The sequence below is a fragment of the Juglans microcarpa x Juglans regia genome, chromosome 7D (assembly GCF_004785595.1).
Source record: "Juglans microcarpa x Juglans regia isolate MS1-56 chromosome 7D, Jm3101_v1.0, whole genome shotgun sequence".
Lineage (NCBI taxonomy): Eukaryota > Viridiplantae > Streptophyta > Magnoliopsida > Fagales > Juglandaceae > Juglans > Juglans microcarpa x Juglans regia.
The window spans coordinates 11,184,304-11,210,746 of NC_054606.1; the positions used below are offsets into that span (position 1 = coordinate 11,184,304).

A 26,443-nucleotide genomic window follows, 5' to 3' on the forward strand; every position below is an offset into this window, starting at 1 on the left:
TTTTATACTCCTCAGCCACATCTAACATAAGAGAAGTTGAGATTCATCTAGTAGATACTTCAAGACATAATAAATTATTATATGAAACTTTTGACCTCTCAACACAAGACTTAAAAGTGGCAAGTCTTTGGGGAGAAGACTTCAGATACCTAATCAGATTGCGGATTTTTGTGATTGAGTCATCAACTTCTTTTAAACCTTCTTGGACAATAAGGTTTAAAATGTGTGCAATACACCTCATGTGAATAAATTCATGATCCGCAACATACTCTGTTGTTCCTACTACAATTGTTCTCAACCAATCAATAGCGGAGTTGTTAAAGGTAGTATTATCCGTCGTTATTGTAAGAATTTTGTCAATGCCTCAATCAAGCATACACTCCTCCAATGCCCCCTAATCGTTGCCCCTTTGTAATCAATAATATTAAATGAAATGATTCGCTTATTCAACTTTCAACTACTATAAATAAAATGAGCTGTAACACACTTGTATTTAATGTTTTGGATAGAAGTACAAATGTTGGTGGTCCAGCACACTCTTTGCTTGGTAGTCAAAAACATTTTTTTCAAACTATTATTCTTCTCAAGAATAAAAAACCTAAGATCAAGAGATTTAGTGTAGTCCAGGCCCTCAACAATTGAAAAATGTAACTCATCAACTGAAAAAGGCAACTCATCAACAGAAAAATGCAACTCATCAACTATCACCATCCTAGCAAGGGCAGCCCTAATTTTATTTTCATTATACTTGGTCATCCCTTGTCTCTTCTCCCATTCCCCTCCTTCAACTCTTGCTTCCAGAACTAAGAATTGTTGGCCATTTTCCAATCTATTCTTACGGTTTTTAGGGTAAAGGTAGATGTGTACTTTCATGGCTGAAGTGCCCTGCCTCTTGGGATGACATTTCTACAACCTTCCACAATGATTACAAGTTGTTGTATGTTCATCAGGATCACAATTAGTGACTCTTATGAAGTGATCCTATTCCTCAGACCTATTCTTGAGAATTCTACAACCTGGTGCAGGGCGGAATAAAACAAAAGGTAGTAAGAGTGCCTACTGAAGAGTCTAATGGTTCACTAGACTCTTCGATAATGGGAGCCTCAAGAGGCTATTATGGTCTTTCTAGACAACATGCAGAGGTGGACGTAGGTGTTCTTGTACCTCCAACATTCATGATTTAAAAACTAAGATACAACACAACACAAACAAAATAGCTTCATAATCAGATTATAAAATTAAAAGAAATATTCGCAACACAACTAGATTACACTCCCACAATGATTTAAAAAAAAATTACACATGTTATTATACATAACCATATTCACAAAATGACACAAATTCACAAAGCATCAACCCATTTTCCATATTCACAAAGCATCTACCTAGAATTAAACAAAGCATTACAGATTCACAAACAAACAATTAGATTACATAATGATAAGATTCTAAAAAAAATTACACATATTATTATACGATTCACAAAATTTTACAAATTCGTAAACATCTACCTATTTTCCAGATTCACAAAGCATCTATCCAATTTTTAGATTCATAGTCAAATCTACCGACTACCCATCTACACAAACGATAGATTCACCAAAGCAACTATACAGATTCACATTTTTCATTTACACAGATTCACCAAAGCTTCATGATCAGATTCACATTTTCTATTTTTCATTTCCACTTTGAAATCAAATCAGCAAAAAGAAAGAAATTTCAAAAAAACTCACTTTAATACCGTGATGGCACAACATGGATTTTTCAATGGTTCGTTAGCCTCAAGACCCTGGAGAAATTTCACAAAGTTTCGTTAGCCTCGAGTCCCTGAAGAATTTAAGAGAAAGTGAAAAATTACACAAAAAAGAGAGAGACAAAGAAGACGACGGGAGAAGAGAGAGAAGACAAAGGGAGAAGAGAGAAAAAGGCTTACCATGTCTCCAGAAGAAGAGAGAGGTCGTGAGGTGAGATTCTGAGAGAGAGGCCATGGAAATTGTGGGCGGGGGAGGGGGGGAGCTGTGTTGCTAGGGTTAGGAATCTAGGATTCGGGAAAGACAAGGTCACAGACTCACAAGGAGAGAGAGGTGACTCAAGGAGGGGGCACGAAAGTGAAACCCTTAGAGACTTAAGTAACTCCAAATCATGTAAAACATCACCCTATAAAAATGATGTCGATTTACGTGAAGTGTGGGTTGGTCTGTTGTTTTGACTCTAAATCATGTAGTACATTAGTATTAAATGTTATTATACATTAATGTTACATATACTAAAATACTACTAGTCAATTTAGTATATTTATATTATAGTATAAATATATTATTTTATAATAATTAGCTCATGTTAAAACATTAGTCATATAAAAAATAAATCAGAGCATAGAATAGATTGCTCATATAAAAAAGAAATAAGAGTATAGAACAGACTGCTGAAAAAGCACAGAGAGATCTAATTGCAATGGTGTCACTATGAGTAATTGGGTTCGTTGGCTTATCTTTAAAATCAGTCCAGTGTAGACCTTCATTCGCAAAATCCGTCGACTTCAGCATATTAGATACCCACAAACCCTTTATGTTTCAAAAAACAACTGTTTCTGAATATCAATGGCTACACTTTCTTGCATCCTCTATTTCTAAGCACTCCTCACCCACCACCATTTTCACACCGGCTACAATCCAATTTCACCAATAAAAAATGTAAAACTACCAAAGTTTAGAAATCGAACAGAAAAAAAAAAACCATTTTTTAGAAAAGATACTTTGGTTCTGGGTAAAGGGCCAAAGGCATTGAACGGATATTATTTTAAATATTTTATTTAACCAAAAAATGGTTATACTTGCAGGGGATTTGAAAAGGATTGCATGTAAAAAGATTGATACGATCCTTTAAATAATTTCAATGCCATTTTTTTATTGTTAAGAGAGAGAAACTTTTTTTGGAAAAAGAAATGATAGATGCAATCGTGAGTACGCAAGCGCCGCGCAATTACTTTGAAAAAAGTGAATAAATACGAGACTCACATGAAAATAAATTAATTTTTTAATAGTAAACCACACTCTTTTTCAAAGCGACTGTACGACGCTTGTGCACTACACGACTATATGTAGCATTACTCTTTTGGAAAAGTTTTAGGACTGATTTGGTTACATAAAGTCAAATTATCTTATATCATCTTATATAATCATTATAATTTTTCCAAATTCCACACAAAATATAATAAACAATTTAACTTTTTTTAAATCTGAAATAAAAATAATATTAAAAATCATATAATAACAATATTGTATTCAACTTTCAATAAAATATCTCATCTCATCTGATCTGTGTAATCAAATGAGGCCTTATAGTTTGAAGGCTCACTTTTACGATAATGAGCAGATGCAAAGAAACTGAGGCAGTATAAAGAAGAAATAGAGATGATGAGGGAGAGTTTGTTCACTAGATTTGAGAAAGGTAACTCCAACAAATGAAGTCTCATTTGTTTTCACAATACTTTTCAACTCATCTAATCTAATCATTATAATTTTTTTAAATTTTCACACAAAATAAAATAAATAATTCAACATTTTCAAATCTTAAAATAAAAATAATATTGAAACAATATATTCTAACAATATTTTATTCAATTTTCAACTTTTATTTTAATTCATCTCATCTCATCTATAAAATCAAAGATAGAATTGAAATTGATGCTTTAATCCCAACAAGTTTCATCTTCAAAAGCAATAAGAGGCTAAGAGCACTATCATTGGTTTTTCAAAAGCCAATGCATCTTCAAAATTTGAAAAAATGTAGATAAAATGATCTATATTAGCTTTTTCAGAAAGTAAAAGTTTGAACTATGGATACAATAATTTTAAGTACTGTTCATCTTCAAAAGTAATATTTCATTGTAAAAATTATCCCAATTGCTTTACTTTTTAGTTTTCATTTTTCACGATTTTTACTTCTCTCGAACGCTCTTTTACTTTCAGTTTTGTATTCAATTTTGAAATATATGAAAGAAAAAATATTATTATTAATTAATATATAGTTAGTGTAATTGTAAAATATAAAAAAAATTAAAAATATTATTATTAAAAAATAATATTATATTATTATTTTGACTAATCCAATATGAGATTATGGCTAGAGAAGTTTTGGATTTATGAAAAATACGTACTTTTAATCAAATTTTGAGACTTTGATGAAACTGATGCTAATGCTTTAATGTGTCAACAATAGTGGTGTAGAGCAGGATTCGCACCGCATCCGTTCTCTGGGTTTTTTAATTTTTTTATTCAATTCTTTCTTTTTTATTTTTTAAAATTCTATAAAAATTTTAAATTAAATTATTTATTATTATTAATAAATTTTTAATCTCATCTCATATAATTAGGCTTTGAAATATAATTCATCTTAACATTTCCATCTCATCTCATCTCACCATGTTTCCTTCTCAAATATAATTAAAATACAAAATTCTCAAACTAATCATTACAACATTTTCAAACTAATAATTACAACATTTTCAAATAAAAAATAAAAAATAAAAAACAAACATACTTTTTTAAATCTCTAAGTAAAAATAATATTATAAAAGTATATTCTAACAATATTTTAATTTTATAAATTTTTTTCAAAATTTTTTCTTCTTTTTAAAATTTAAAAAATATTCAACTCAAACTATTTCAATATTATTCATAAACTATTTTACTATTATTTATAAAATTCTTATCTCATTTTATTTTTCTGAGAATAATACTACTCTTAGTAATGATATCTACTACTTATTTTTATCCTTGTGATTTTTTATTTATTTTTATTACTTAATAATTAAATTTTTAATAATATTATAAATTTTTTTTATTTTTTAAAAAATATTTAAATGTGTAAAAAAAGTGCATATAAAAAAAAAAAATTCTTAAAACCATTAACGGTAGGTTCCAAGGTGGTTTAGTGCCACTCTTTAGGGTTCGTTTGTTTTCAGATATGAAATGAAATGAATTGAAATTAAAGTTAAAAAGTTAAATAAAATATTGTTAAAATATATGTTTTAATATTATTTTTGTTTTGAGATTTGAAAAAATTGAATTGTTTATTTTTTTTTGTAATGAAAGTTAAAAAAATTATAATGATTTAGTGAGATAAGATGATATAAGATGAGATGTTTTCTGAAAACAAACTAAATCTTTTTTTCCCAAACGAGCCCAAGATAGTCTTTTTACACGTAAGCGCACCGAAACCCAACACGGACTTGTCCGTGTAAAAAAACCGGATTGGAAATGGTGGATAGGTCCGAACGACGTAATTGGGAGATTTCCTGGTTGGGAAAGCGGTGGTTCTCGGTCAAAACACTGAAACGCAGAATAGAAAACAGGAGGGGGACGAGTCGGAAAGGGCAGAAAAAAAGAAAAAGTCGGCGCGACCAATTTTTCCGAACCCTATTCTACACCATCAGCCTTCAATTCCATCACGGACGTAAAGATTTCCATCGTTTACCGGTACTTCTGCTTTCGTTTCAGGTTTTTTTGGCTGAATTCGTTGCTTTCGTTTCTTTTTTTCCCCGTTTGGTAATTCTGTGATTTAGTTTTGAAATTTGATTAGCCTTCTGTTTGTTTTTACCAGATCGATTTTTTTTTCCGAGAGCCTGTCGCTGGTTTTATTGCTTTGCTGCTGATAATCCGTGGTTCCGGCTCCAGGCTTTGTACTGGCTTGGGCTTTTTTTTTTTTTGTGCGTAAAAGAAATGGATTTGGTAGCTAGTTGCAAGGTATTTAGCTATTGTTTAGTACCTTCTGCAATTTACCGGTTGATTATATTTATTAAAAAAATACCGGTAGATTATGTTTGTGTTGATTTTATTACTTTTAAATTGGAGGTAAGCTGTGCAATCATGCAATATGTATGAACTATCGTGTAATTTTCTAGAATAGTTAATTTATTGTTGGAGTTATACTATACCACAACCCATCGTTCCAGTGTTGGCACTGAAATCAAACTTCGGGTCAGATTTTAGAAAAAATCAAAGGTTGATGGACAATGTTATATCAACATGTTGAGAATTTAATACGTAACTTTTTTCTTGCTATTGAGAATCTAGAGAACAAATTAATGTACGGCATATTGGTGACTCTCCTAGTGAAATCAGCTTACATGGAGTACTTTTGGCACGAGCTTATTGCAAGCACACATTTGGTTTGGTTACTTGTCTGCAAATACTAAATATGATGTTGGATACTGTCGTAAACTCAAATGGCTTCAGTTGCTGATTGATCAATAGTCTTGCTAGTCAGTTCCTATAAAGCATGTGATGCTAGTTATGAAAGGATAGGAAAGGGAAATATTGCACAGGGGTGTGAATAAGTAAATTTTTCACCCTCCAGGTATTGCTTTTAATCTAGCTAGTTATGCTTGTTTGGAGTATAAGGCAAATGATTGCAACGCCCATGTTAGTTTTCTATCACCTCCTCATTCTTCTTTCTTTAGACACCAAGTTGTCTCATAGAGCTTTTAAGATGCATTCAAGATGTGTCCCAAACAATCAGTCTTCTAAGTTTGAACTGTCCTCAAAATCTCGGCATGCAATATATGCAGCCTTTTTGCTGATTTCATAATTCTAATTTAAAATCCCATTTGGAATTTATATGATAATTTTTGTCAACTTATTTACTTCATGCCATGTTCTCCTCCCATAAATAACTTCTGGAGTGCGAGCTGCAATATATGTTTGGCGCCATATTCTATGATCCTAAACTACATGATTGAATAAATCTTTCTCTATCGGTTGTGTTTCAGGGACTCTTTCTCCTTCCCCCTTGTCGAACTCTGCTTTGTATTGTTTAGACATTTTCTTTGATAACTGTAATGTTTAGACATATTCTTGATATATTAATTTACTGTACTGTTCATTGCAGAAGATGATGGGTTGTTTGTAGATTGAGAGTTTCAACTCTGAGTTAATCTCTCTCTCCCTCTGACATTGTATCAATGTTCTTGCAAATATGCAACTTTTCATTGTGAACAAGTTGCGGCATTGATTTGTTTCTAAATTGAAGCATATACTGTTAGTATGGGAAATAATTATAGCTGGAATCTGGGCGGCTAAGGGGTCTTTTCAGATTTCGCTATTGTTAGCATTACGTATACTTGACCTTAAATCTGTAAAGGGGATAGGTGTTCTATTTTTGGTTGTCTGTTAAAATTCTGAGCACTTTTGGTGTCATTATTACCTGTAAACTTTTGGATCGGGTATTTTAGGATTGTTGGCCAGTGTTCATCTCTTTGGAGTGATTTTTATGTCAACTTGTTTCCTCTTGTAGGATAAATTAGCATATTTTCGAATAAAAGAGCTAAAGGATGTTCTCACTCAGTTAGGTCTTTCAAAGCAGGGGAAGAAGCAGGTGGGATGCCAGAATTTTTGCTTTTGGTTCTACTTGCATCATTAACTAATGTGCAATCATGGTTGTCTTGTGTGAAAAATGGAATGGTATTTTAGTTTTGCAACTACATTATGCTTTTTCTTCTCTTAATACTTTGAATAGAAAAAGCTTGCTTTGTTTGGAATCGATCTCATTATATCTTTCTTTCACTTACTACCTTTGCGCCACCAGTAGAAGCTTTCTTGATTTGTAGCAGTTATGCTGGATAGTTATTTGTGGATTAAAATTGGCTGGACTTTCTGCTGAGATGATATAAAATTGGCAAATGGTTTTGCCCAAGTCGAACTGATTCACTGCTGGTTGATTTATGAGACCATTATGATAACATCTTATTAAGTTGTCTCTTTTAGTCTTCTGAATTGGGTTTAATAATTTCATTTGTCCATGATTAATTGTGTGTAGGACCTTGTTGACCGAATATTAGCCGTTCTCTCTGATGAGGAAGGTATAAGTCTTCTTCCATATTGTTCTTCTGGAGTCAACCTTGATAAATTGTTGACATTGAACTCACGTGTTCATCATGTATTTTCTATCTTAACTTTCCTATTATCATCTCTGTTGTTAAGTGTATATATTGTGGGAAAATGTCACAAATTTGAAGTGATTAGATTGAATAACACTCGTAAAGCCTAGGAGATTTCTATGCTATGTTTAATTAGCATTTTGATTCAATCGTCTGCATTGCTAAGATTTATCTGTATTCTTTCTACTTGTGGGACATCTTCCCTTATGCTTTCCTTTTGTTGTGGCTAGTGGTATTTGAGTAGGCTCTTATTTGTCGTGTACTTCCATTTAGAATCTTTTGACCAAGTTACAAACTTGTATAAATTACGATCCGGATGTCGTAGAATCTCAAAATGTTGGAGACAAGCCTCATTCTTTGTGCTCATGTACCTAACTGTGCTTCTCAAGCTATTTTGCTTCAGGTGTTTTAAATTTTTGTGGTGTGCCATCTTTCTTCTCTTGGTGGCAGGGAAGTTGAATGCACAAGTTTATCTGTAATTTGTTGAACATCTTTGAATCATATTGATTCTCACCTATGCACTTATGTTCTTCCATCTTTTTACCTTAGTTTCATGATTCCTAAATGTGAATTGGTTTCGATAGGCTTGATAAGTCTCAATGTTACTCTTTTACAGTTTCCAAAGTGTGGCCAAAGAAGAATGGTGTTGGAAAGGAATTGCCGGCGAAACTAGTGGATGACATATTTAGGTTCGTCTTCTCTATACTATACCTTTCTTCCTTGTTTCTATTGGCAAGTTACTAATGGTGTGCTTTTATTTTTGCAACACCTTGTCCCCTAGGGTTAAGAAAAACATCATTTTTAGAAATCTAAGGGAACAACGTGCTACTAAACTTGACTTAATTTTCTTCTTAATGAAGCACCAAGTATAAAAGATTCCATAAAATAAAACAAAGTCATTCTTTATTAAAGTACTTAAAATCTAAACGAGTACGTGGAAGCACTTATTAAAATCAGTCAAGTCTTATGTCCTTAACAAAATAACTTATTAAACTAAAAATCATGAAACTGAGCATGTCATAAATTACCTAGGCCTCTATCTTGCCTCCCTGGTTCAAGTCTTGTCATGCAGCTCCATTCTCATAAAGATCATCGTCTGAGATAGTTAAAATATAAAAACCTACAAAAATGAGTCGAATACTTAATAAGCAACACATCATATAGTAAACACAATATAAACACAAGGGTCCTTGGAAAACATGCATGCTCATGGTTACATACATAAATAACATGAAGATAAACCTGATCTGTGCATGAAATGCCTTAACTTGTCTTTCATTTGTCATAGGCCGGTACTCACTATTGACCCACGTGAATTAGGGTTAGCAAATCTTAAAAGATTCCGATTCCACCCGTGGCCACAGGTTTAGAAATCCATATATAAGGAAGACAACATTGGGTGCACTACCAGTGTGTACATCTTGGCAATGCAATATGCTCCCTAAACATATGATACCGTCTTTATATCATAACATAGGCCATTACGTATCTCAACAGTCAACTTCATCGTAATCATAAATGCATACTTTTTTGTCATATCTTGCCTTATCATATCATAGATTTCAAATGAAATCGTGTCTTATCATATCATAGATTTAAATGAAATCGTTGTCTTTCATAAAATATCGTAATACTTGTTTCTTCACATAAAATCATGACCTTTTACAAATATTTTGATGCATAGCTTTTCACATAAAATTATGGTTTTTCATAAAATATCTTGATGCATAACTCTTCACATAATATCATGGCTTTTCTAAAATATTTTGATGCATATGTCGTGCAACTGAAACTTATGCATAAAATCATGGCATTTATAAATCTATCATGGCAGTCGAAAATCATTTCCTTCATGACATACGTAAAAAGGAGCTTTCATTGGAAGGCGTTCTTGTATAATATTTTTATAAAAGATATGCCGTTTACCGTACATACGTGTAAGGGTATGATCATGTTACTTATCTCGTAGTGTTAGGCTGCGTTTGGATGTTGAACTGAGTTGAGTTGAGTTGAGATGATAAAATATTGTTAGAATATTATTTTTTAATATTATTATTATTTTGGGATTTGAAAAAGTTGAATTGTTTATTATATTTTGTATTGAAATTTGAAAAAATTGTAATGATGAATTGAGATGAGTTGAGATGGGTTGAGTAACCAAACAAAGCCTTAATCCAATATTTTCGAGGAGAAACTGATTACCTATGAAATAGGCATGTAACTTATCGTCAATGTATAATTAAACACGTACTTCATAATTAAAACCTGAAATACTAAATTAACCTATATTTCCTAAAGCTTAAAATCCTAAAAAACTCACATTAACTCCATGATATTGACGTTAAAACTGTAAATCTATTGTTCATGTGTCCAACTTTAATTTTCGACATTCCGTCAATTACCCTAAAAATAGTCTAACCTTTCGTGGCTCCGAACTCTCATACATCGATAATCCCCATTATACCCATAAAACATAAGTCCAAGCCCATGATGCGTTTATAACAAATCAAGATCACCTTTAGGGTCCACCCACGTATATTATAACCTCAACCCATATAACCAACCCATGAAAAACTTAGAGGCTGACTTCACGAGAGAGAGAGAGAGAGAGAGAGAGAGAGAGAGAGAGATACGCTGCATTGACATAGAGAGAGAGAGAGGGAGAATAAGCTGTATTGAGAGAGAGTTGTCTTAGGCAATCAATCGTGTTGAGAGGAGTAGCACGACCAAGCGGTGGGGGGCTGCAGTCTGACAATCTCTTGCAACCTGCAGCTGTTGCTGATGGTTGGCTTGAGCTCTTCACGGTGGTATCCTGGATGGAGGGTGGCTGACGGTGGAGCCTATGTTATGTGGTCTTCAATGTTGGTGTAACGAGGAAGGCTGGTTGGTTCGCGATACATTGCATAGTTCTCGGACGTGGCTGAGGAAGCTGGGCGATTCTAGGCAGCGTCTGGGCAGTTTCTGGTGGCTAGACGTCACTTGTAGTGGGTTGCTTCGGCAAGGTGATGGAGCTTCTATCGCCGGTAGCGCAAACGTAGTGGTTGGGTTGAGGTACTTTGTTTCGGGTGTAGGAAAAAACAGGGGGTGGCGGTGGCCAAGATGTGGAGGCTTGTGGCTCTAGATGCAACCTCTACATGGTGGGTCAAGGGAGTGGTCTGGGTGTTTAGTGGCCAGTGGCTATGACACTAGTCTGTGTTGTTTGCAATGGTTCCAACAACAACAACTTGTGTGAGGCTGTGGCTATCGTAAGGGCTTGGTTGTCTCATGATGCAGCGGCTTGGGTCTTCTTGGAGGCTGTTGTTTCGTGCGACAGGGCGTTGAGGGGAGGCAATGTGGGTGCTGGTTGTGGACTAGGGAGACAGCAACAACGTGAGGCTTGGTAGAAAGGTGGGTTGACGGCAACCCTAGCGGCTGGAATTTCTCTATGTGCGTGAAGGGGTTGGATTGTGCATGGATGTGTATGCTGTACTGTTGCTGTGAACCCTAGTGTGTTTGAAGATGAAGACGTTCGTGGGCTTGGAGCTTATAAACAAACTGCGCCTTGGTTCTCATGGGTTTGGGTCGATTTCCAATGAGCCCGGTCTTGGGGCCAAAATATGCCCAACTCGTCCAATAAACATTTTTGGGCTTTTAAAACAATTCTTGGACCTAATTCTGACTAAATCAGGTCCACTTGGTCTATAAATATTAAATGAGCTTAAATCCAATGATTGGGCTCAATACAAACAATTAATCTACCATAATAAATTATGGGCACGTGGCCTATCCAAAATAACCCGATAAACCTCAATTGTGCTTCTATAAATATTGGCCCATTAGTACCATCCAAAATCATTCACTAAACCTTTACGGGTCTTAAAATAAACTTTCCACTAAACCTTTACGGGTCTTAAAGGCCTACGAGCTTGATTAAATTCCTAGCCCAGCCGCAACAAAATTATAGGTTGTGGGCTTATCCAAAATAACTCATTTAACTTAATTTAGACCTATTAAAATTATCCATATCTCATCCCTAATAATATTGGATCGAGTTGTTACAATTTTGCTTATTCTTTGTTTTAGTTAATGTTGTGATTTATTATTCTCACAGCTATCCCATGTCTTGGTTTCTAATATATTTGCATATATTCTTTCCATGCTTTATGCTTCATAATGATTTTTGTCTACATGGGGGTATTTAACCTCTTATTTTCTTTCCACCTACCACTTTTTGAAATACATGTCTCTTTGTTTCCTTAGAAAAATGCAGGTCTCTGGGGCCACTGATTTAGCTTCAAAGGGACAAAGTGTGTCAGATAGTAGTAATGTGAAAGTTAAAGGGGAAATTGACGACCAATTTCAACCTGATACAAAAATCCGCTGCCTTTGTGGGAACTCATTGGAGTCGGAGTCAATGATCAGGGTATATGATACTTTTTCTTTTATCTGGATGCTCGGATTGCATTTAAATTGTGCAATCTCATTATAATAATTTAAATCATAACCATGTGAGTAAGAATCCCTCCTAACTTCTTCAATTGATTGGTAATGTTTATTTTACTTTGTGTCCCTTTTGTAATTGGCAGTGCGAGGATCCAAGATGCCATGTGTGGCAACACATTGGTTGTGTTATAATTATGGAGAAACCTACGGAAGGGAATCCCCAAGTTCCTGATTTGTTTTATTGTGAACTTTGTCGACTCAGTCGTGCCGACCCGTATGTATATCATGTTCCTTTCATTTTTTTGAATGTATATGGGGGTGGGGGACCTGTAATGATTTCTTTTAATTGCATGCGGCTATTTTGGTATGTTATTATACCTGATGGCAACATTGTGTTTTCTTTCTTTATTTTTGTGGCCTTTCTTCTTTTGTTGTTATGAGACTTTTTCTTCTTTCTTTTTCATAAAAAACCCCCCGGGGGGGGGGGGGGGGGGGAGTTTGTTTATTTTATTTTGACTTTTTATATTTTATGTGACCTATGGTATCCCGCACATTTTTTGTGTGCACGAATGCGAAATTAAAGGCTCATTGCGTCAGATCTGGCTGTCAGAATTCTCTCTTTTGGCTGTAGAACCGTTTATATGCTTGTCAGAATAGTATCATTTTTTTATAATTAAAAGTAAAACTTTATTAATAGAAAAAGGCATAGCCCAAGTATACGGGGAGTATATACTGAGGGGTTGTTTGGAAAATTTTTCTATCTCATTTCATCTTATTCCATCTCATTTCACATTTAAACACAAACACTTTCAAACTAATCATTACAACTTTCCCAAACTTTTAAATAAAAAAAAAAAAAATTCAACTTTTTCAAATCCCAAAACAAAAAACTTGTAAGATCTTTTGGGGAGTGAGATGAGATGAAAATTTCGTGAATAATGGTAAGATAGCTTGTGAATAGTAGTGAGATAGTTTGAGTTAATGTTTTATGGGGTTTTGGATAAAGAAAGAAAAAGTTGAATAAAAAATATTATACAGTTAAAATATTGTTAGAATATAGATTTTTAATATTATTTTTGCTTGGGGATTTGGAAAAGTTGAATTGTTTTTTATTTTTTGTTTGAAAGTTTGGGGAAAGTTGTAATAATTAGTTTGAAAGTATGTCTTTGAGTGATGTTTGGAAAGGAGATGAGATGACATGAGATGAAAATTTAGGGATATAAACTTTTCCAAACAAGCCCTAAGTAAACAATTTTATTGAATAGTGATAGGCATAGCCTAAGTACACAAGATGATATACAAAGGGTACGCCCTATCTATGTTGAAGCAATAGAGACAAAAAAGTCATGAAAGTCGAGGCCATTAAAGTCTAAAGCTATGGCCCATGTACATAGAGTTCTAGCAAACAAGGCTCTTAATTCCTCTATTGTGCGCTCCTTGTCTTCGAACGTCCGTTCATTGTGCTCTTGCCATAGACACCACATAATACATATCGGGATCATCTTCCACACAGCTTTGATTTGTTGAATGCCTTTCAAATTTGTCCAGCTTGCCAATAGTGCAGCCATTGTAGCGGGCATAACCCAAGCCACCTTTAATCTGGTGAACATTTCATTCCTAACACTAGCAGTCTCACAGTATGGTAATAGATGATCCACTGTCTCCCTAGCTATCTTACACATGCAGCACCAATCCGCTATAATCACCCTTCGTTTCCTCAAAAGTTATCTGTTGTCAGGATCTTACCCAGGGAAGCTGTCCACTTGAAAAATGCCGCTTTAAGAGGAGCCTTATGTTGCCAAATCCTTCTCCATGGAAATTGATTATTTGGCGAGTGTGTGAGAGACTTATAGAAAGAGCGAACCGAGAATTTATCTTTACCTGCAGGTATCCACCACAATACATTAGCTCGCTGGTTGCTCAGTTTTATGGAATACAGTAGGCTGAAAAAATCCTCAAAGCTGCCCACTTCCCAATCTTGGGCCGCCCTACTGAAATTGATGTTTCATTGGACTTGTTCCCCCAATATCACCATGAGATCAGCCACTGAAGCTTCTTTTTCACATGCCACTTGGAACACAGAAGAAAATGAGCACTATTTCTACACCATATGTTGCTCTAGAATTTAGAATTTAATCCTAGTGCCCTCGCCCAGAACGAATCTTTTATGTCGAGTAAAGACCCTCATCCTCATTTAATGTGCTTCCAAACTCCCACTCCATGAGCCCCACATACCTCTCTAGTACCCCCCCCAAACGACAAACCTCCATATTTGCACTCAATTACCAACTTCCACTGTGTTTCTGGTTCCATATTATATCTCCACAACCATTTTCCAAGTAACACTTGATTAAAAACTCATATTTCTAATACCCAACGCACCAGAGGAGATTGGGGAGCATACCTTGTCCCAACTAACTAGATAGAATTTGAATTCATCTCCCACTCCACTCCACAAGAAATCACACTGAAGTTTTTCAATCCAGGACGTCATACGTGCAGGAATAGGGAATAGAGATAGAAAGTAGGTAAATTAGACAACGTACTCTTAATTAAGGTAATCTTACTACCCTTCGACAGGTACAGTCTCTTCCAGCTTGCCAATCTTCGCTCTATCTTCTCGATTACTGTGTCCCATATTGGAATAGCTCTTAAGGCAGTCCCCAACGGGAGGCCAAGGTATTCCATGGGGAGAGAGGCAAACTTACATCCCATCGTGCTAGCCAACTATCTTATGTTGTTAACACTTCCAACTGGCACCATTTCTGATTTGTCAAAATTCACTTTCAAATCGGATGCTGCATCAAAACAGAGTAGGAGGGCCTTCAGTGCCCGAACTTGGTTTTGGCCTACCTCACAAAAGATTAGTGTATCATCTGTGAACAACAAATGAGAAATGTTAATAGTACCCCTGTTGGGGCCACCAAACCCGCCATAAAGCCATTAATGACCAGTGCCGAAATCATTCTGCTTAGCGCCTCCATGACAAGGACAGAAGAGGAGACAACGGGTCCCCTTGTCTTAAGCTTCGGGTGCTACTAGAAAAGCCAACTGGACTGTCGTTTAGCAAAACTGAAAATTTTGCCGTTGATATACACCATCTGATGCATGACCGCCATCTCCGTAAATCTGCACCTCCCAAGTAGGTATAGTAAGAAGTCCCATTTAACATAGTCATAAGCCTTCTCCATATCCAACTTGCAAAGGATCCTTGTAGTGCCAACTTTTAGTCTACTATCCAGACATTCATTGGCAATAAGTACTGCATCTAGGATTTGTGTACCACTTACAAATGCATTTTGAGGTTTTATAACAATCTTCCCCAAAACCTCCCCTAGGCTATTTGCAAGCACCTTGGAGATTATTTTGTATACCCCATTCACCAGGCTAATGGGTTGAAACTCCTTTACATCCGATGCCCCAACCTTCTTAGGTATCAATGCAATAAAAGTAGGGTCAAGGCTTTTCTCAAATTTTCCAGCCGAGAACAGTTCTCGGAACACCTTCATTAGATCCTCCTTCACTACTTCTCAGCATGTTTGAAAGAAGCACATAGAAAAATCGTCCGGACCTGGTTCTTTTACCATTCTCCTCACCACTTCATGCACCTCCGCCTCCTTAGAAGGCCTCTCCAACCTAGAAACATCATGCTGCTCAATAGACTCAAAACTGAGGCCATCATGTGTTGGCCGCCACCCCTATTATTTTGTAAGCAAATGTTCAAAAAAATCAACATGTTCATGAATCACTTGGCCCTCCTTACATTCAACACCATCTATTTTCAGCATCTCAATGGTATTGGTTCTCCTGTGCGAGTTCGCAATTCTGTGGAAGAACTTTGTGCTTCGAACCCCTTCTTTCAATCACAATGCTCTTGATTTTTGGCGCCAAGAAATCTCCTCTAATAAGATAATCCTCTCTAAATCTGAAACCAACTATATCTTCCGAGATAGCTCTTCTTGGGAGAGAACCCTTTCCTCTTGTATCCTTTCTTAAGTTCTGAGGCTCCTCCAACTTGACTTTCTTGTGTTCTCCTATGTCACCAAAATGGCTCCTATTCCAAAGCTTTAAATATTTTTTTAGAGTTTTAATTTACCCGCAAATATGAAGCTAGGGGTACCATGTATTTGATATGAGGACCACCATTGTCTGATCTTGTCTACAAAACCTTCAGTTTTCAGCCACATATTTTTGAACTTAAAGTACCGATGCCCTCCTTGGAGACCTCCACAATCCAACAAGACAGGAAAGTGATCCGAACAGAGACGAGACAATCTCTTTTGACATACATCCAGATAATGACTTTCCCATTCTGGTGAGACCAAAAATCTATCCAATCGAGACCACGTTTGATTATTAGACCACGTGAAAGTACCCCCCATGAGCGGAAGGTCCACCAAGTTCCAGTCAAAAATACATTTAGAGAATTTTGTTATTGTCGATCACAGCCTGCTATCTCCCGAACGTTCACTTGGGAATCTTATGACATTAAAGTTGCCACCTATGCACCATGGGAGGTCCCACCAACTATGTACTCCAGCTAAGTCTTCCCACAGTAGTCCTCGAGTGCTGTCTGCATTCGGCCTGTAAATATCTGCAAATGCGCACAAAAAGTCATCATAATAGTATCATATAAATTGTCCATTCATTTCAAATTGGAAAGTTTGTTGGCAATTGAGCAATAATAGCTTTCCTGTGTGGATGTAAAAACTGGATGGGACATGGTACAATAGGGATCCTCTGATGTTGTCACTCTATATCTCAGTTAAAAACTTTGGTCTATTAGGAAGAAGTCATAAAGCTTTGGAGCAGGCATTACGGTTAATATATGTGTGTTAGGCTGTCCAGAGTGGAGATTGCTTAAAAAATAATTGTGCAAGTGATGAATCACGAAAGTGCTTATTGATTGGTGAAAGTGAAACTTGGTGTACTTGTAATATAAAATAAAATAAAACAAAATAGAAACTTTGTGTAATGTTGGCTACTATACATGATAGACAACAATGTTGCGTCTTCAATACGTCACGGCTGCTGAAAAACAAAGTGGCTGAAGAATTTGTGGCTGTCATCCCTCTAGGTATAGTGAAGTTAGAATGATTTTTTCACTGGAGTTGGGATTCTATGGGAATAACTGGGAGGGCGGTTGGTCATTTTGCAAGCTAGAGAGGTCTTTTTGGTTATCCCCAAATTGCAGCAATCTGGAAATGGCCCCTATTTGCCTTTTGTGGTGCATATGGACAAAATGGAATCATCGGAGCTTTGAATATCGGGGACGTTCATTGGATGGTCTTGAAAGTTTCTTTTTCAACACCCTATTTGTGTGGGCAATTGTTTGAGGCTTCAACGATCTAAATTTTGATGAATTCCTTGTATCTATCTATCTCTACCTCCTAACTAGATGTTTTCTTGTATATGTTTTGAGTACCTGGACTATGCCTTTGTCAGGTATTAATAAAATTCTGTTGTGCTTATCTAAAAAAGGGTAGAGGTGACTGGCATGTTTTGATTATGTTGATAAGTAAAAATATTATATATATAAATCAATAGGAGTAACCAAGTACACTGGACGTATACAAGAAAACACCTGGCCCATACAAGAGAGCTCCTAATGACCCAAAAATCCCATGAAACCTATCCAAAATACACCAAGCCGAAAGTGGACACATGTTCCAACCCTAACCCCTTGTTTCCATAACACTAATCCTCTACCCGAACATCCCACAACGAGATCGTCTTCACAATGCCCTCCTTTTATTCTTCCCTCGACTTGAGTTACCTCCCTTAGCATCGTAGTTGATTGAACATAGAAGACGCTTTAACTCCCTGCTTTTCTTAAAGTGTGATTTGGTTTCAAGCGCGTGACTTGCCTCAATCGCAATGAGTAGGGCTTTAAATTGATCTTCATATTCTCCTTGTTCTCCATATGAAAGCCCCAGAATTTGCTGAAGTCCGTTAACTTTATTCAGAACCCAATCTGATGGTGAACCCGCTATATCGTTTAATGGAGGGATAGAAACCAAGGGAACGACATTATCTCCAGCCACAGTACCCAACTGCACTCCTGATTCCAAACCTTCCCGCACATGAGGCACCAACGACAGACCGCTAGTGTCCATTGTTTCTACCACCATTACAGGTTCCCTCCCCTCCACCAACATTGCTTGACTTTGCACCACCCCCCAACGATCCTTGTCGTGTCGCTTTGTCTTGCCCTACTGTTCCTTCCGTAGCACAGGAAGGGGAAGCACTACCTTTTGCAACCCTGTTTGCATCTTTCAAAAGAAGTTTTGACTGTTTCATCCAAAATATTTGAGACCCTGGAGGGTCCCTCTTCTTCAACTAAAAATGAACCCTGGACAGAAGTACCAACCCCATCTTCATATGGTGATTGAGGTCCTACAACTCCCTTAGGAGGCATAGTGACATTGGCATGGACAAAGATGCCAGTGTCCAACGACCTTATCTGTGACGGCGTTGAAACGCCCTTTGCCGGCACACTTGTGGCCTTCAAACCCAAAGGATCTACCCCCCACCCTCCCTCATCCATGCTCGGCCACTGCCAAAGCCCACGACTCAGTCCTGGCCCTTATCCACTTTAATCATCAGATCTCTCACATACTCCATAACTCCCTTCAATTGAGCTTTGACACCCCACAAGACCCCCTCCACTTCTCCCAATGTCACCTGACGACCTTTGTTTCCTACAAGTGCCTTACTCTTTCCTTCTGCCGCTGAGCTGTTCTCGGCTGGACTACCCGCCAATGACCTTAACACCGTAGCGTACAAAGCACCTTTGACTGAGGACGGCCTTCCCACTGTTTTTCCAAACTCCCCAGTAACACTTTGAATGGACTGTAGAAAACCTTTCCATCCAATGCCATTAGCGCCCTCCGGAATCACCAACAATCCTTTCCTCCTTCCATTCCAGAATTCTGAGAGTTGCAGAAAGCTGCCCCTTGCGTTAGCATGATGTTGAATGATAAAAACTCCATTACCCATCCTTAACTCTTTGAAGAAACCTTCATGACAGATAAGTTCTAAACAATCCTCAATCCCCTTAGCCACCCACGAAGCTGTCATCCCCTCTAGACACATGAACTTAGCTATCCTTTTGCTATGTTCAGAAATACAAAAATTATTTCTTCCCTTTTTGTAAAAACAAAAGTTTTTGATTCCACTTTCAACCACCTCTCGCCTTCCAACTGAGACGAGTCTACATCGCGCCTCGTCATCGTCAAATCCCTCTGTGTCCACTGCTCCCTACTGCTCAAACTTCATCTTCTTAAAGTAAAGCAACAGAGCTTCATCCAAGTCGGGTTTTGCGAAAAAACCGGGTTGCGGGAGAGGGGGTTAAAGTTAGATGGCCCTTGGAGGAGTCGCCGGGGCCCGTCAACCTTATCTGTGCCGGCGGTGAGGGGTCACTCGTCGTTCTAGAGTGGAGAGGGTGGCGGCGTTTATGTAGGAAGACAGACAGATCTGGTTTCGGCGACAGAGGCAGATGACGGAGAGACGGAGACAAAGACGGACGCTAGAGACAGAGGCAGAGATAGGGACAGACGACGGTGATAGACAGCACAGAAAGACTACACAGATAACGGAAACCAATACAGAAGCTACGAAATCTAGTCGCCGGAGGGAGGACCGACACCGGCTGTTACGATCCCACATCGACTAAATATGAGATTGGTTGATGGTTTATAAGCCCCTAGGCACCCTTCCCTTGTAAGTTAGTTTTCAAGGGTGAGTTCTACCTAGTGGGTTCATAACAAGTGGTATTAGAGTCAACCCACGTCTAAGGCCATGTTGCGACGGTTGCAATCGTGCAGCACTGGGGATGATGCCGGCATGGCAGTGTTCGCCTGGAGCTTGGAAAAGACCTAACACACAGCCAGCCCGTGTGAGCGCTGAGACCGCCGTGGATGTTAGCTGCCGAGCGTGGTGGTTGTTACGATCCCACATCGACTAAGTATGGGATTGGTTGATGGTTTATAAGCCCCTAGGCACCCTTCCTTTGTAAGCTAGTTTTCAAGGGTGAGTTCTACCTAGTGGGTTCATAACATCGGCTGGTCCTCAGCGGCAGCGTCGGGGCCTGTCGACCAAGTTTGTTGTGGTGGTGAGATGCCACAAGCCGGCTAGGGTGGGGGAGGGGTGGCGGCGGGTCTGGGTGTTTAGGGTTCTCTCTCTTGCTTTTACTGTTGCAGGTCTGCTTTACTGGTGGTTGATCTTCGAATTGCTCGTCTATTCAAATTGGTTTCCATTTTGCTCATCTAGGCTCAGTGTGTAACTTACTAAAAAAAAGAGTTAACCCCAAGGGGTTGGCTCAAGTGGTAAAGGCCTTGATCTTAGTGGTATGCTCCCTCTAGGTCTAAGGTTCGAATCCTCTTGGATGCAAATAATTTCTATGGGCCATCGGACTAGAGGATTTTCCCCTTGAATTACCTGATGTGCACTTGTGGAAAACTCCTTGCCGAGGACCTGTGCACCCCTGGGATTAGTTGGGATGCTCTTCTTGGACAGTGCCAATAAAAAAATGTTTTGATTCAGTTGATAATACTCTTGTCCTTTGGACAGCTTCTATAGATTTCAATGGTCTCAGTTTACATGGTTTTCTTGCATCTTTTTCTCTTTCTAGTTAGGTGAATCACTTGTATGCGTCCTGTGTACTTGGATTGTGGCTTTTACTTATATAAAAATATGATTAATACAGTAGCCTTTCAATGATATGTGGAGGTATTTGAATGCAAACATTTTTTGAAATGAGAAAATATTCATGTGCTGTCTTGTTATCACTGCCTTTTCTTCTTCTTTTGCCTTTTTTTTTTTTTCCTTTTATTTCAAAATGTTAAATTGAAGATTTCTGGGTGTGTTGTCGTCTCAAGTCACGATAGTTATATGTAAAAATCATATTTGATCTAGCTCATGCCATGCGCGCGATTCCCTACTGGATGTTAGGAAAGATAGTTGGAAGCAGGAAACTCGGTACCACCATTTATTTACTTATTTGAAGTTTCGTGTTATGTAAATTATGGCTACTCATCAGGAAGAAAAATCATGGCAATGTTAACGTAGATATGGTCCAAGGATGAAAAAGTGGCATTGATATTCAAGATGATGAGTTGCGGTGGTGGTTGTTTAATTGGATGGTATTTGCTTTTGGATATGGCATGATGTAGAAGTAGAACTGTTTGGGTTTAAGATAACTTTATGTGCTAAAGTCAATTGTATCTGCATGCTTCCTCATTGTGCAGTAAGTTACACCCCCCCCCCCCCCCCCCCCCCGGTGCGTAACTTTCACTTTATGAACTTCTGGTCCTTGTGTTTATAATTTTTCTAATGTGTTAATTTGTGTACAGTTTTTGGGTTACGGTGGCAAATCCTTTATATCCTGTGAAGTGGACTAATACAAATATTCCAACTGATGGGTGAGTGGGTTACTGGGTTGGGCAGTTTTTAATCTTTCCTCTGCAGCCGGGTATTCATTGATGGTTTGGAAGTGGAGAAAGTTGGAAATAGGAATTCAGTTTAATTTTTGAAAGTAAAAGAAGAAGATTGTAACCATGCAGACAATTTGTTCTTCTCCTTGACTAAAAACATTAGGTTTGGTTCAGAAATTGTTTTTCTGTAAAGATTTTTTGGTGCAATTTTGCTGTGATACAATATGCCTTTTTGTAATTATCTATTATTCATGAGTCATTCAAGTGCGTCCAATTAAAATGAAATCTGTTTAAGCTATGGATATAACAGGATTGATTTTGATTCCATTTGCTGAACTAAAGGAAAGATGCCATTAAATCTGGCTTCATTTTATTCCAACATTTAATCGGGTCATATTTTGAACATAGCTGCACATTTTCTCAAGTGTTTTAAGGCATAGATTCACTTGTTATCATCACTTCCCTGTTATCACTGTATATTTAGCTGACAAAGGAATGACAAGTGAATGTTTACCTATCAAAAAAGAAATGATAAGTGGATATGCAGTAAGGAAAATTTAGTTACTTAAAGTAAAGAAAATTTTTGGAGGATTTGTCTGTAAAGCTTGTTTTAGTTACTGAAGTGGATATGCATCCAACCCATTAACTAATTGTTTCTTGATCCATGCGTATACACAGGAGCACACTTCATACCTGTATATCAATGTGTTAATCTAAATATAAATATGTTTTAATATTTACCTTTTTGTACTTGGTCTATTGCCTATCCTTATTATCAATAAAATTTTGTTTACCGATAAAAAAATATTTACCTTTTTGTCTTATTTTTTTTGCGAATTGTCCAGTACGAACAATGTGCAAAGCCTGGAGAAAACATTTCAACTCACGAGGGCTGACAAGGACTTACTGGCAAAACAAGAATATGATGTTCAGGTTGGTTATGATTGTTTAGCCAATGATGGATTTTGCACCATATTTAGTGTATAGAATAATGTATGATGATTTTCTTTTTTATAAGTAATAATGTATGATGAACTTATAACCTACTCACTTATAGATGTGTTGATTTGTACATAATGATACATCACTAGGCTTGGTGTATGCTTCTGAATGACAAGGTTCCATTTAGGATGCAGTGGCCACAATATGTAGATCTTCATCTTCAAGTCAATGGTATGGAGATTAAGTCAAACACTTGCTTTTTTGCATTAGTGTAATGTGAATGACCGTTCCTTTATGTTGTGTTTAAATTAAAACTTTTGTTCATGTCTTGTATATTCCCATCACCCACTTGTAGGTATGCCTGTACGTGCAATCAATAGACCTGGCTCACAACTGCTTGGAGCTAATGGTCGCGATGATGGTCCAATTGTGAGTATCTGCCTCTTGATAGAAAACTTTTTCTTGTAGTTTTCAACATCTTTCTTATGGTCCCACTTGATGTGCTTATAATTCTTATGTGAGAATGCTGTGCATGATACTTAGAAAAAAAAAAAAAAGGAATGTTGTGCATGATTGAGAGTTGGTTCATTAATCTTCTAATTAGAAGATTAATATTTTTATTTATTAAATAGAATTATCATGGTTTTTCCTTTGAGATTTTGTTTAATTTATTAGTTTACTTTTTTTGTCAGATCACTCCATACACAAAAGACGGAATTAATAAGATTTCCTTAACGGGATGTGATGCTCGCATATTCTGTTTAGGTGTTCGAATTGTAAAGCGGCGTACTGTTCATCAGGTAATTTTGCTTGTCCCGTCAGTATCTTCTGGTATGGGATCTTGAAATTGCTATGCTTTTATGGAATTTTGAAGATGGGAGTATAGTATGGAATGATGTACTTTGGAACTGCATGGTCATTTATCTTGAAATGAAAGTAAAGTGTGATGACCGTTCATTTGTTTCAGAAATTGCATATATGATGCATTGACAATCAATCTTTCGTAAAGAAATCTGATTTATTGGTGTGCCCGATGATCTTTATGAAGTTTATATATACATATATGAATGATTATATTTATCATGATTCAAGTAACATGTTTAGTGTTAGGAACATGATTTCCCATATCTCTTTAAATATGAAAATTATTCTCATTATAAATATAGGGATAATACTATAAAAATAATAAATATAAAGTTATTTGAGTTTATACGAGTTGATTCGAGCTTTATACGAGTTGTGTCATTTAATAATTGATCATAATTTTTTCCTTGTGTCATTTTCTAGTTCCTAGATTGTAATTAGGTGTTTTCTTGTGTATACTTCGTGTTGTAATACCCATTCCCGTAGGTTAGGAATGCCACGTACCTTTGTAACATTATGCTCAGTAAAGAGATTAAACATCATAAACATACCTCATTTATTGAATCATAAAACTAGCTTAGCATAATAGGGTTTTATAATATAAAGGCTAAAACATAATAAAGTAAACATGAACTAGTCCTATGTGGCAATAACACTTATTCAAATGTTTAAGCATAAACTAATCCCATGTCATAATAACACTTATTCAAGGTCTAATTCCGTGGAACATAAATCTACTCTTGGAACACTCCTGCCCGGTGTCCACGACATCATCATCTGGGACATTAAAACATAAAACAAACAAACAAACAAGTCAAAGACTCAGTAATAACACATCATATTGTAAACTTAATTTAACTTGACCTTAAGCCTGACTAGGGGTGTAACCGGTCCGGTCTGGTTTTAGACAAAATTTAGGACCGAACCAGTATGTACCGGTTTTGTATTTTTCAAAACCGATTACGTACCGGTTACCCTTCTAAACCAGTATCTCCGGTTTTACCGGTTTCCGGTTTTTTAAAATTTAAGTTTATCATTAAAAAATAAAATATGTTAATTTTAAAATTTAAGTTTATCATTAAAAAATAAAAATATGTTAATAAAAAAAAAAACTGCTTAAAAAAATCTGTTCTAAAAATCTGTTCCTATTACAAAATCTGCACTACTAAAAAAATCTGTTTTAGTAAAAAAATTAGTATTAATTATAAACTTATATATTAGTATAGCTATATAATAGTATTAATATTATACTCTTAGTATAGTTATATATTAGTATTATTCATAAACTTACATATTAGTATAGCTATATAATATATTAGACTATATATAATATAATTTAATATATATATTATGTTTAAAGCATATGATCAATTAAATTTTCATCTTCAAGATTAAAATTTTATTTTATAAATTATAATAACATCATCTTATATATAATTATATTAATAACATATAATCAAACAAATTACAAATGTTCATATTTAAGATTAACATTTTATGTTATAATTTATAAATTATAATATGAAATTATTTCATATATGATATATAATTATATATATTATATATAAAAAATTTACATATAATTATATATTATATATAAAACTTATATATAAAATATTAATTTTTATATTTTTTTTTCCCCAACTGGTCCGGTCCGGTTCCGAAAATTGTAGAACCGGAACCGGACTGGTTCCGGACCGGACCGGTTTTCCAGTTTTCCGGTTTAAATTTACACTCCTAAGCTTGACTTTGAAAACTTTCATGCATCATCATACATATACATAGCACATGGATCATTCATCAGTAACATAGGCAGAATTTAGGAAGTAATCATGGCATTACACATGACATGGATGAATGAATGATCGACTCCATGCATCCCATGTGACTCATGCATGACTTATTCATCTTCTCTTTCACTTGTATAGTGGCCATCATAACATATGTGCATCGGTCCAATTGTCGTTGACTGCATAAATCGTAGCATAACATATGATGTACCACGCTTAGGTCCGTGACACCACACAAATCAGAGCATAACTTATGGCGTACCACACTTAGGTCCGTGACACCGCATAAATCATAACATAACATATGGTGGACCACGATTAGGTCTGTGGCTTGTACCTCCACTCATAACATAAGGTCAATCATTAAAGCTTACTTTGGCTGCATTTGGATGTTGAGCTGAGATCAGCTGAGCTTAGTTCTTTATGAATAATAGGGAGTTGGGTAGTGGAGGGAGTTATGTGGGACCCATCTAAACTGAGTTTAAAGTGTGTTTGGATGTTAAGATGAGTTTATTACTTTTTATGGGAAGTTGAAAAAGGTTGTGGGTCCACGTATAAAGATGTGTTAAGTTGGAAAAGGTTGTAGGCCCCACGTGTAAGGAGGTTTTGAGTTGAGATGAGTTTAGTAATTTGAGAGTTAGGTGTTTTGATGTTAGACTCAGCTTAAAATTAAACTGAGCTTAGCTAAGTCTTGTAACCAAACACAGCCTTAAAGTTCACATGACTTTTTTCTTATCTTATCATTATGCACGTGAACATGTTGACTTCATGAATTTTCATGGCTTGTCATACTCCTATGCATGGCTAAACATGGCATATTAACATGAGTATTACATAACATAACATAAGTATGATTTTCGTGACATAGCATCCATTCTAACAATGACAAACAATTGAATCAACATAGCATACATAATTGCATCCATAAGCACATTGTCATAATTTATCGAGGGTTCATAAAAAAAGGGCTAACCTTGAATTGGTTGTACATAGCATAGGTAAAAAACACCTTTTTCATGCAAAAACATAATAGTTACAGCACACTTGGA

The 26,443-nt window shown here is 36.2% G+C and overlaps 1 protein-coding gene and 1 long non-coding RNA gene across 3 annotated transcripts in view; one reads left to right on the top strand and one right to left on the bottom strand.

Annotated features, from left to right (window-relative positions):
- Positions 1-1,929: 1,929 nt before the first annotated feature.
- Positions 1,930-25,987, bottom strand: LOC121239279. The gene is made up of 4 exons (XR_005935271.1): positions 25,769-25,987; positions 10,518-10,524; positions 6,855-6,859; positions 1,930-1,941 (listed from the first exon to the last, which is right to left on the bottom strand). It is a non-coding gene; the product is annotated as an uncharacterized LOC121239279 (long non-coding RNA).
- Positions 5,250-26,443, top strand: part of LOC121239277 (E3 SUMO-protein ligase SIZ1-like) — a 59,838-nt gene continuing 38,644 nt past the window's right edge. The window contains exons 1-12 of one of the 2 annotated variants that reach the window (XM_041136488.1): positions 5,341-5,504; positions 5,608-5,750; positions 7,300-7,380; positions 7,822-7,864; positions 8,559-8,631; positions 12,182-12,344; positions 12,508-12,638; positions 21,718-21,786; positions 22,644-22,731; positions 22,890-22,971; positions 23,096-23,169; positions 23,433-23,540. In XM_041136488.1, coding sequence (XP_040992422.1) covers positions 5,727-5,750; positions 7,300-7,380; positions 7,822-7,864; positions 8,559-8,631; positions 12,182-12,344; positions 12,508-12,638; positions 21,718-21,786; positions 22,644-22,731; positions 22,890-22,971; positions 23,096-23,169; positions 23,433-23,540 — 936 coding nt within the window. In that variant the 5' untranslated portion in view covers positions 5,341-5,504; positions 5,608-5,726. Of the gene's footprint in view, positions 5,505-5,607; positions 5,751-7,299; positions 7,381-7,821; positions 7,865-8,558; positions 8,632-12,181; positions 12,345-12,507; positions 12,639-21,717; positions 21,787-22,643; positions 22,732-22,889; positions 22,972-23,095; positions 23,170-23,432; positions 23,541-26,443 lie in introns of both variants that reach the window. The other variant, XM_041136487.1, reaches the window with a different exon arrangement.